The sequence below is a fragment of the Callospermophilus lateralis genome, chromosome 8, assembly GCF_048772815.1.
Source record: "Callospermophilus lateralis isolate mCalLat2 chromosome 8, mCalLat2.hap1, whole genome shotgun sequence".
In the NCBI taxonomy this organism is placed as follows: domain Eukaryota; kingdom Metazoa; phylum Chordata; class Mammalia; order Rodentia; family Sciuridae; genus Callospermophilus; species Callospermophilus lateralis.
This window is the reverse complement of record NC_135312.1, coordinates 8,990,396-9,002,589: the sequence shown is the minus strand read 5'-3', so window position 1 is coordinate 9,002,589 and position 12,194 is coordinate 8,990,396. Positions and strand designations below refer to the sequence as shown.

At 34.9% G+C, this 12,194-nt stretch overlaps 1 protein-coding gene across 2 annotated transcripts in view; it reads left to right on the top strand.

The window, feature by feature from the left end:
- Positions 1–11,904, top strand: part of Rab28 (RAB28, member RAS oncogene family) — a 91,790-nt gene extending 79,886 nt beyond the window's left edge. Inside the window, exons 6-8 of one of the 2 annotated variants that reach the window (XM_076864782.1) lie at positions 3,117–3,194; positions 9,671–9,764; positions 10,962–11,045. In XM_076864782.1, the coding sequence (XP_076720897.1) occupies positions 3,117–3,194; positions 9,671–9,760 (168 nt within the window). In that variant the 3' untranslated portion in view covers positions 9,761–9,764; positions 10,962–11,045. Of the gene's footprint in view, positions 1–3,116; positions 3,195–9,670; positions 9,765–10,961 lie in introns of both variants that reach the window. The other variant, XM_076864781.1, reaches the window with a different exon arrangement.
- Positions 11,905–12,194: the final 290 nt, after the last annotated feature.

Genomic DNA, 12,194 nt, shown 5'->3' with positions numbered 1-12,194 from the left:
TAGAGCCACTTAATTTGTTCTCTTGGAACTCTTTCTTCCAGGATTACTTGAACATGGGCACATGCTCCATGTGCCATTTAAAGCATGGTTTTAGTACTTGATAAACTTGTCTATGAATTCACTGAGCTTCTGCCCTTAAATCTTCCTACGGGTCTTTTGTCATTTTAGGATGATTTTAACTTCTAGTATTTTAGCTTGTGATTAGCTTGGTATTTTATGTACTTATGTTGAAATGCTCAATGTTTTCTTCATAAATACATTTTTGAAATGGTTTGTTCTTGTGGAATCAGTTTAAAACTTTTTGTTGTCTCTAGCTCCAGGTTACTTTCCCTCCTTGATTGTGTTGAGATTACAGTACTTTCTCTGATACCATCTCTGTCATAACTGTTAGTGATTTCAGCATCTTTATTTGTCTTCCACCACACTGGAGCCACTCATTCCTGAGAGTGTCATTAAAAATTATTGCAGTCCTTCTCAGAATCAGTAATCACTGACTACCACCCTACTCTGTCTTTTTAGCTCACAGCCTGAATTTCCCAACCCACCCAGTGTTTTAGTCGGCTTTTTTTTTTTTTCTGCTCGATCAAAAGACCTCACAAGAAACAATTAAAGGAGAAAAAGTTTATTTTGGTGCTTCCTGTTTTAGAGGTCTCAGTTAATAGAGGGCCAGCTCCATTGCTCTGGGTCCAAGATGAGGCAGAGTATCATGTGACTGCAAAAAAAATACAGAGGCATGCCAGACGTTTCACTTCAAATTTACAATGATGAACCTCAAGTGGGCCCTTAATGGTGCTTGGTGATTGTGCCATGTGTTCCTACTCTATCATCTCACCCTCTTATCTAGATATCTAGATGACTATTTCATAGCTTTTCTTCTCTCTTCAGATGTCTAAAACATTCTCACTCTCTCTACTGGTGACCCTGTTTCCTATTTTCTAAGAAATTTGAAACAAAGAGAAGACAACTTTCACATACTCACATTACCACATCTATAGTAATCCCTCTGCTCTCTCCTGCACATCTGTTCCCAAACCTCTTCCCCATGGTCACTGTGGGATCTGTGCTCCTAGGAAGGTAACCCTCCATTATGTACTTCAGTAGTCCCATTTCCCTCTACCTAATCTATGATATAGCAGTTCACTTTTTCCAGCATTGTCTTTTTTTCTATGTACTGGATTATAATGTCAGCATACAGGATATTATGACTTATCTTAAAAATAAGAAGACTCTCAATTCCACATCTCTCTCTTGCTATTACTTTATTTCTTTCCTCACTTTCTTGCAGAAGGCCTTGATAGAGTTATCTCCAGTTCCTCTCCTTTCAGTTTTTGTTCCAGCAAACTTTTGCCCCTACCCAAACTGCTATGGCCAGAGTTCACCAGCAACCTCTTTTTTTTGCTTAATCTAGTGGTCATTTCTTCATCTCCATCTTTATTACTTAGTAATTGCATATAAAATAGTTGATTACTCTCCCTTCTTTGAAATAGATTCTTCATCTAGCTTCCAGGATTCTATGCCTCCTGATTTCATTCTACTTAAGTAGTCTCTCATCTTGTTTCTTGAACCTGTAAATATTAGAGTGCTGTAGGGCTCAGTTCTTGGGTGTCTCATTTTCTAAACTTACTCCATTAGCACCTGATTTAGTTTCATGGCTTTGCCTAGACTCGTAGATCCAATTGCCCCCTTGACATCACCACTGAGATGTTTAACAGTTTAAACACATGCAGAATTGACCTCTTGATAGTTTCTTCTCAAATCTCAGTCTTCCCCACTTCAAAAATGGCATATCCTATCCTTCCAGTTGCTCAGACCTAGAAAATTTTGGTCATACTTGACTCTCCTTTCTCTCACAACCCACATCTATCCATCATCAATTCCTTTTGGTTCTACTTTAATGATAAATTCAGATCCTGATGGAGTTGGTTTCTTACCAACTCCACTGCTACTACTTTGGTTTAGTTTCCATAATCTCTTACATTAATCTCCTTGTTGATTTTTCTTGTTGTTCACTTGTGATTCTGTAATGAATGCTCAACACACCAACTGGACGGGTCCTACTAAAATAAAAGTCTGGTCAGACCATTCTCCCGTGGCTTTCATTTGTGTTCCAAGTAAATGCCAAATTTTTCCTTAGCCCACAAGATCCTACATGATTTGTACCTCCTTCATCTCTTTGCTCATTTTCTTTTATGATCACTCTTTTTCTCTCTGTTATACCACATTAGCTTTTCTGTTGTTCCTTTAACATTGACCATCAGTGAACTAAAACATGCTTTTTGGAGTAAAATTGCATAAGCCTCTCAAAGGTATGTATCTCTTTTTATTAGAAATTATAGTTATTAAAGTTATAGTAAATATTCAGTGAGTAATCATGAGATTTGGAGGGCTAGGCATATGGCAGGACACTTTTGAGGTAAAGATAAGTTATAGTGCAATAAATGCCAGGATGGAAGTTCTGAGAATCATAGTGGACCTGCTTTAAGCTGACTATGTATGAGAGACTGTTCATAGAAAAGCTTCTGTAGATTTCTGTTTAACTATAATAGTAATGGAGTATATTGTTCCTTTATTCTGAACTGATAAAATACAGTAAAGAGTAGCAAGCTGTCTTACTGAAGAGACATGGAGAGTTTGTTGAAATTGATAGGAAAATCAGAAAGATTATTAACTAGTTGAAAAGAAAAACCTTTTAAGATAGACTAGAGTGAGCTCAGTGGACCAAAATAGAGCTGACAGTGACAAACCAGAGCATTAAGTTATAGATTAATTTATTTTTATTTTCTTTTAGGAATTATGGTAGTTTGTTATGCTAGTAGGTGTGTGTTTTAATGTGGTGGGTTATACTTGTCATGTTAAATATTTACAAACATATGCTTTTGGGATAAATACAAATTTAGACTAATTCATTGACTTTCATGGACTTTCAAACTATGGTTTAATGATTTGAAAAATGATAAAGTTGTTACACATGATCAATAAAGTTTTTTTTGGAATCACATGCTACATCATATTTTTGCAATTCTTCCTGTTTATTGATTTTTAGGAAATTTAGCTTATTTGAAGGTAACTTTAAGTATGACTATTTTAAATCATGTGAACCTATTTTTGTTATGTAGGTCTTCCTGTGCTTCCAAAAAGTTGCTGCTGAAATCCTTGGGATAAAATTAAACAAAGCAGAAATAGAACAGTCACAGGTGATTATCTTGAACTGTATATTTTTAAAAATTAATGAATTTTTAACAAATCATTAGTTTTTGTCTATGAATCTCATTCATGCATTCTATGTACATATCCTGTAAAACCTTAGATTATGTGTATGAATCAGTGTTAATTGCAGAAGATGAAGGATATTAACTTTGTAACAAATTATCATGATCTTGAAACTTCATTTTGTCCCTTTTGGTGGAAAGAAAAAGATTTAATGAAAATTTTATCAGTGGCTAATTTTGGGTTAAAATTCTGACCATATTGTTTTGTATTTCTTCATTTAAGTTCTTTCGGGGCTAATCTGTTCATCTTTAAAACACTCTCCACTATAATATTAGTTCTTGATGTTATCTTGTCAGTTTAATAGTGTTATTGGTTATTGAGAATTTCTGTGTTCTTTCACTATTCCTCCATAGTCGCCTTAGACTTAAATCAAATGAATACCAGCAGTCAAGAACTTGAGAATGCCATTGTGATTGCACTTAAGTCTCATGTTTGATAGAATGAATAATTAAAGTAGCAGTCTGCAGTTAAACTTCATAAGTGGTTTGGTTAGAAGCAACAAACTAACAACATTTCCCCTCAATTTTCTCCACCCTTCCTACTTTGCTGTACAGCTAAAAAGGTATAATTATCTTTTTCCATCCTTAAATTTTTCTTCCTTTTAAAGTTATTTCTGTGTCACATTCTTGTGGCTACTGTGTGTGTGTGTGTGTAAATAATTAGAGCAACTATCAATTGAAAAGTTTTACACGGAGGAGGTGGTTATGTCTAGGACTCAATTAAAAGTTGGAACTTGGAAATTTACTATTTTAATTCTCATGATATAAAGATGTTTATTTCAGCACTTTCCATGGCCAGATACAAAGGTAAGATATTTTATGCTGTGTAAACAGGTCCCAAGCACATAAAAAATAGTTTCTTGGTTTTGGTTTGGGAGAATACAAAAAAGAAGAGTCAACATGATTTGTTTGATCACACAGACCCCTGTAGACCTCAGAGATCCTTTGGTTTTCTGCTTTTCCCCTTCTTTTTCTAAATGATGTTTATTGCTGGTTAATTGGAGTCTGTGGATAATTATCAAACAGTCAGTGATTTATTGATCATGTATTATATACACAATATCATGGTGGATGTAAGAGTTGAAGGAGTTTAAAATTGTCGTTTCTGTCTCTAGTAAAGAAAATTAGTATATTTTATGCCAGATACTGAACTATCTCATTTATTCTTCAGAATAACTCTCTGGGACAAATGGCATTTCATTATTTTATGGCCAGGACACTGTTTCTGTGAATGAGCTAAGTAACATGATCACTAAACCATGGGTAGGGAGTGGTGAGGCTGTGATTTGAACACAGTCTGTCTGACACAAGTTCCTCTGCTGTCACTACTCTACCATGTTGGGGGAAGGTGTATAGAGCAGTTTGGTATGCAGAGGAAGAAAAGAGCTGAAAATGAGCTGACATGAACAATGTACCTGGGTAGAGAAGCTTAGATCATATTTAGGAAACAAAAGAGCAGTTTGATTAAAATAAGTGACCATTTGTATTGGAGTATAAAGGGAGTTTGAGAAAAGATCATAGGAATTTGTGAATGCCATATTGATGAATGTTATCTATAGCAAGAGGGAAATAATTTTTATGTAGGGAAATAAAGGAATTTTGATATAGAATTAATTTATTGGGGTATTTTTGTGTATGGTTGGATAGGAAGGGGATTGAGGTTAGGAGACTGGGTTACTGCTATTTGGAGATAAAGACAAGAGTCAAAGCAGAGCCAAGAAGAATTTGTAGGGTCTGTGGAATGATCCGATAAGAGAGAGAACCAGAAGTCCAATATAACTCTAAGATTGCTTGCCTAGAGGAGTGGAGACAAGGTCCTCCAGTGATTGGTGGCTATACTTAGGATGAAAAACATGCTGGTCTTTCACAGGGGTATGAGCTGCACTAAGGAAGTATTCTTGCATTTGGCCTGAGCTGTGTGGGTGTTCAGGTTGCAGGAAGACCCCCCGCCCCCAAAGAGGAGGAACTGGAAAAATTTTAAAAGGCAAAATTTCCAGAAAACTTTACTTTTCTTAGTTCCCTCTTGTCACAAGCATCCAGTTATCCTTGATTTAGAGGAGTGTTTAACACCTAGGCATATTTAAACTAAAGAGATGTTAGACATGTTAACTAAACAACCCTCTACCCTCCCTCCCTGCACACTGCCCCTTGTTTATTGTGCTTTGAGGTTTCATTCTGTCTTCAGTTTATTGGTGGAGCTTGATTTTAATTCATGAATGTGAAGATAAATGTAAGATACTGAACCCTCCTCTATCATGTCTCAGAATTCTTTATGTATAGTGGGAAGACTCATTATCCCTCCCTAAACCTGATGAATTGGTAGAGGTACCAATTCAATTATTAATTTCACAATTGATATTTTTCAGTGAAATAATTTTGAAAGTTTGCTTAAAGGAATAAGAAGTTTTAGCTAGATCTGGTGACATGTGTCTATAGTCCTAGCACTCAGGATTGCTTGAGCCCAGGATTTCACAGTTCAAGACCAGTCTGGGCAACAGAGTGAACCCCCATCTCAAAAGAGAGAGAAAACAAGAGAAAGAAAGAAAGAAAGAAGTCCTGTTTTGGTGGGGGGAGAAAATTCTGCAGGTTTTCCATATTTGAAACATTTCTTGAGGGGATTCAAGGTAATGTTTGAGAGTATTTTATATTATTTTGAGGAGAAAATTAATGTCAGAAAATTAATGTAACATGGGAATTGATGCTGTAGTAATAATTTAATTTCTGACATAAACATTTATAAAGAGGTTTCTGTATTAGTTTCATTCACTGGTTATTTAAAGGGATTTTGATATTTTAGTTCTAATCCAGGTTGCTTCTGTGTGGGAATCATAAAGTCAGGTTATCAACACATTTTATAAGTTTTGTAACAAAACAGGGAAAGGAAAAAGGAAAGTGAATGCAATTTATTAATGCAGCAAACGTTTTGAGAGTCTGTTCATTGCCAGGGAGCATACTAAAATCTGTGAACAGAGATGAATAAGGTAAAGTGCCTATCTTCAAGGAGCTTCAGGATAAATGGAGCAGGAAAACATTTAAACAATTAGATACGTTACAGATGCATTTCTCACAATCCCTAATTTAGTTAATAATTTTATTTGCATTATTTATCAATATTTCTCCTCCCCCAAATATTTCCCTCTAAGATAGTGTGAAAATTGGGACTGTTGTTAACAGGTGTTCTGGTTTCTCAGATTGTTCCTATGTTTCTGTTTGAAAAATAGAGCTTCAGGGGAAAATTAAATTTCTAACTGCTGTTCTCCAGAAAGTCCAGTGTTTAGCTTTTTAATAATTCACTGGATAAACTGTGATGAATGCACAATCTTTTTTTTTTTAAATCTTAATTGCATAGAAGTTTTGCCATATATGCTTTTGTTAAGGGTTGTAAATACATTGTTAGCCTTGGCATTTTTCTTGTCAGTTAATAAACTAAGAATTTGTTTAATTAGGTATGCATTAGTTTCTTAAAAAATTCTGTAATGTCTGGTACATTGATGTCGCCTCAGATCATTTTCATACTGTATATGACAGTGTCTACATAGGGCCTAGCATGTGGTAAGCGTGCTCTAGATTTCAGTTGAGTCTTCATTAACATCTTAGCGAGTAGCTGTGTAACACTAACGCCCATTGAAGGCCTGGTCCTAAGACTTCCCTGCTTTTTCACTTACCTGAATATCAACCTTCTTTAAGTATCCCTGGGAGAACTTTGATTCTTCTTATCCAAATGTTAATCTTTTTATCATTTTCTCCAGTGTTTTTGAGGACTGCACCAGAAATCCCTTTTCTAAGTACCACTTGTCTTCCTTAAAGAACACAGTTACTCATTTTGTTCATACCCGTGTATTGAACTTTGCTTAATGGATTTCCCCATCATATCCTATTTTTCTTTTTCCTATTCACCTTTTAAATTTATTTTTAAATAAAATTTCAAGACTATCTGGGATTTTAGACACCACATGGATAAACTTTGTGTTTTATAAATTAGTTGTTTGTGAGGACTAAAGAGATGAAATAACTTACCCAAAGTTATGAATGTTACTGTCAGCATATAATGGCCCATTACACAGAAGAACAATAGTAACTTTTATTTTAGTTTCTATTCTGTGCAAAGTACTATGCTATTAACATGCTATGTCCATGCTGCGTATGAAAATCTGTAATCTTGCTATACTTTGTATATCAACCAGATTACTCTTTAATAGTTTACACATCTGTTTTTTTTTTTTTTTTTGGTCCTAGTCTTACACATATCAAAAACAGAGATCACACACTATTTATCTAAATGTTCACAACACCTAGAATAGAGATAGTAATAAATATTGCTCCATATTCTAGGTATGACAAACCATGTCTTTTACTGGGGTAGATACTATCTACATTAAGGCATAATTATACAGTTAACTAAATTTATCTTTAATGCCTTTCTATGAATCCATCTATCATCTTTAAACCTTTTAGCCCAGCCCTAGGCTGCTTCTTGTGTAGGCTCTGGATCTCTACCACTTCCCTTTCCAGTATCCACTTGCAAATGCTCTTTGAAGGTCAGAGTTAAGTAAGCTCCTGATCACCCACAAGGCTCCTTTCCTTCTAAAGCCACTTCATTATTTTTACTCCATTGGCCAATAGCTGAGAATAATTAAAGTGTACTTTCTGACTCTAAAAATAAAGGTCAGTGTTTTGTAGACCATATTTTCTCTGAGAAAAAATCAATAAATGACTTATAAACAAGCCAGCTGCTGTGAAACCACCTACCATGAAGTTTATGACACGGAAATTAATTTTTCTAATCATAGAAAGCTAAGTTTTGAATCTGTAGCCTTCATTATGGCTTACAGTTTAGAAACATCATACAAAGATTTTTGTCATAGAGTCAAGACCCCTAAGAAAGATGCTGCCTTGCCTTGTTAATTCTTCTTTAATTTTATAAGATGAATGAGGAAAACCAAAGTCATTTATGTTAGTCAGGTACTCTGATCAAAATGCCTGGAGCATAGTTCAGTAAGCTGGTTGTTTATAGGATAGGAATAAATCAACATTTGTTGGATTGATGAGTTGCTTACTGATTAGAAATTCCCTTTTCTTCACTGTAATTCATAGTTTGACATTCAGCAGTCAGGTTTAGGGAGGCCAGGTGGAGGTGCTCAACAGTTCACTGAGGACCCCTCCTCAGCCCTCATCTGGTGGTTAGGAGTGCTTCTGTCCATAGTTGAGTGCCTAGTAAATCATGAATCTTGTCCAGAAGTTAATACTGTTTGCTGGAGAACTTAAGCAGAACTGACCTAAGGTAATGCATACATACATATGCCTTAGCATCCTATTAATTTACTCTCAATTGTTCACCTGATCTTTATTCATATTTGTCTTCACAAATAGCAGCCCATATCAAGATGCGTTTCTGTTTGTGTTAATATATTTATAGATTCTAGTGCAAAGGAAAGATTTTTCTGAAATAAAATATTGTGGTCATATAGAAAAGCAAGGATAGCTTCAAGTCTAAAAATAATGGGGAGCTTGTTATCTCTGTCATGCATGTTGTTTCATCCTAAGGGCTGAAGCAGTTAAAAAACATTGTAGTGTAGTTTATTATTTTTACTTAGCAAAACTCTTAGATGTTTGAAAACAATAGCTATAGCATCTTAATATGAGCTGCTATTTGTGAAGACAATACATATTCTATATATTTTTTTACATGTCTCACAATTGTTATTTCTGAACATCAGTTTGGAAGCACAAAGGTCAGGGTTAGGAGGGGTGGAGGAGTAATTTCAAAAGGAAATTTTGGACAAGTAACAAATATTATTGAATGTAAAAATTGCCTCTAATTTCTTCATTCCATGCCCTGCATTGAAAGATGCTTAATTACTCCTCCCTTTGTGTTCTTACAGCATAGGTCCACTAGCAAAGCATTTGGGTTGTATGACAAATAGTTGTGTAATTTACCCCTGTGTTCCCAGCAGAGAGTAACTGGCACATAAGATCCTCAGCAATGTGCGTCAAAGGAAATGGAATTAATTCTCTTACTGTACTTTAGTGTAGAAAAGCCCAATGATTCTTCACAGTCCTCTGATATACTGGGCATTATATATGTTATATATGATTGTGGGGTAAAAAAATAGAACTTACATGTCTGGGAAGTTCAATGTACCTATTTCAATATTTAAATAGAATTATAAAGAGTATTGTTTATTGGGTCTCTGTTCCTATTGTTTTTTTGTTTGCATGCTTCTGCTGTTTCTTTTGTGACATGTTTAAATTTATATGTTAATCTTCTTTTTCTACTTTGGTGTGTTCCCTTCTGTTTTCAGTCATTGAACATACTTTTCATTCTCTCTCTCTCTCTCCCTCTCTCTCTCTCTCTTTTATTCTTTCTCCTTCATCTTGTTTATATTGTACGGAATTGACAGCATATTGTCAGGGCAGAAATAGTGAAGTATCCGGAAGAAGATAATCAACATACCAGCTCTTCTCAGAGTAGAATCTGTTCAGTACAGTAGTCAGGTATTAATGGATAAATTATTGGAATTTGGGGAGGTGGGAGGGGATGACCAGTGAATGCTATGTTCTTTATTCTGTATGAATAGGGAAATTCAGATGATTATTGTACATTTTTGTAAATTAATATTGCATAAGTCCTGTTTTAGAACTTTGAAAAATTGATTTTTTTGTCAAAAGACTTAAAAATTAAACAAGAAATTGAGAACAAATTAAAATAACATTTCAGTTACTTCCAAACATGTTTGTCTTCATGGTTGTGTTTATTACACGTGCAGTGAAGTGGAGAGTGGAGGCAGCTCTTTTCTTATTCATTTCTTACCGTTTTTTCTGACATAGCTGGGAATTGAAAGAGTATTTTCAAATTTGCCTTGAATTGGCCTTTTTTGTCTGCTTCTATGTGCAGACTTAAAGAGTTGAAATCAGTAAAGGATTTGTTTTAATTTAAATTATTACTTAGAGATAAATATTAGGGCATTTTGATAAATTCATTGTTTCAGATGTTTCTTTACATATGGGTTAGTGGAAAGAAGAGAAGAATTAAAAGTATCTTTTAGATTGAATTATTTTAAAAACATGAACATGAAGTCATTTTTTAAATTCCTCATTATACCTTATTTTTATTCACAATCCAATAGTGAGTTATTTGGCAGTAAGTTAGGGATTTAGGAGGCAAGTGTTTAAAACTAGAAAAGTTTTTAAAACTTGGTTTCCCAGAACATTTCTGCCTTCTTCCTCAGTCCTTTTCAGCATACCTCTCCTCACTGACACACAGACCGCTGTAAACATTCTAAGAGGAGGTATGGCTGAGTATCCTGGTTATGGAAATATTTAATAGATGGTAAAAAATCATGAATTAAAGTATGTGTAAATGATTTATCTTGATTCTTTTAAATTATGATCAGGGTTTAATTTTTCATGTTGATCTGTCACATTTTTATAAGACTATGAAAACTGCAAATTAATGTTATAAAACCAGAAAAGACTCAATAACTGAGTTGCTATTGCTTTTTTTCAAAAAAAGAAACAAACAAGAAAACCAAAAACACAGCTGTTCATTAGTTCTGACTGATTCTTTCAATATCAACTCCTGCTTCTTTTATGATGTTTATCATCAGGGGTTCACCAAAGTTCAGAAAATAAAAATATACTGTAAGGAGCTCTTTCTGATGTACCGATAATAACTCTTTTCTCTTATGACAGAGGGTGGTGAAGGCAGATATTGTAAACTACAGCCAGGATTCCATGTCAAGAACTGTTCACCCGCCCCGGAGCTCCATGTGTGCGGTGCAGTGAGCATGTTTTCCTCCTGGGTTGGAGCGCTGGCCACCCTGGGCCATCTAGGAGCTTGTTTATCAGTGACCATCTCTGTAGCTCAGTTCCCACTCTCCTCCCCATCGCTTCATCATTAAGTGCTGCCTCTCAGCCACAGGCAGTGCCTTGACTGGAAGGAGTTCAACTTCGGGACCACACACTTTGAAATCAAAACGGAAAGCCCACTCTCTGGAATTGGACTACTTCATTGAAAGGAATGATGTTGGTTCCTTATATCCTCGCTTCTTTTTTTTTTCCCAATGTGAAATTTTTTAACCAAATGTGAAAACCGTCCAATTCTTGATCATCAGCCAGAATTTTGCCACAACACAGTTTCATTCTCTTATCTGAACTCACATATGTCATAGTATACTTCAGAGTGCAAATATTGAAACAAGTCACATATTTTACCTGCACTTACTTAAGAAGGCATTCTTTTGCTATCTGTTTTAAGTGAAAATATATAAAGCTGTACCTAACTGAAAATGCTTGAAATAAGGCTGTAATAGAAATATTTTTTCATTTTTTAAAAAGGGGCCTAAATTGTTTATACTATAGTTTGTAACTCACAAAGTAGTGAGTATTTGATATTGTATTTTTATTACTGTATCATGGTCATTATGTATTGTATTATGCTCAGCTTAGATGGCTTTATGAATTTTAATAAGTGTTCAGCTGATACTCCACATGGAATTTTCCCTACAAACTGTATTAGAGTACTCCAGAATGAGTTATAACATCCTGTTAGATCATTGTGGATCAGACTGTACCTGATGTTCAGATGTTTTTCTCTCACAAATAAATTTATTTAAATTAAATTTTTTAAAAATTTCTTTCAGCCATCTTTTTATTATAGAAAAATTATAATTGAATACATGGTCAGTGATCCTCTGAAGTTCACTATATAGCCAGTGACTTGGAGTTGTTAGGTTATTTTGTTGGATTCATTAAAGTCTGAATTCCACAGCTTGGCATTTCAGAAGCTCTATGACAGCCGCATCCTACCTTTCTATTTTTTCTCGGCTACTCTTAGACCTTTGTGCAAGTAGCACTGTGAACTCATTTCTGTCTGCTTTGTGTTTCCTCTTGTTGCGCCCCCATTGTCTGTCTCCTGCCACAAGA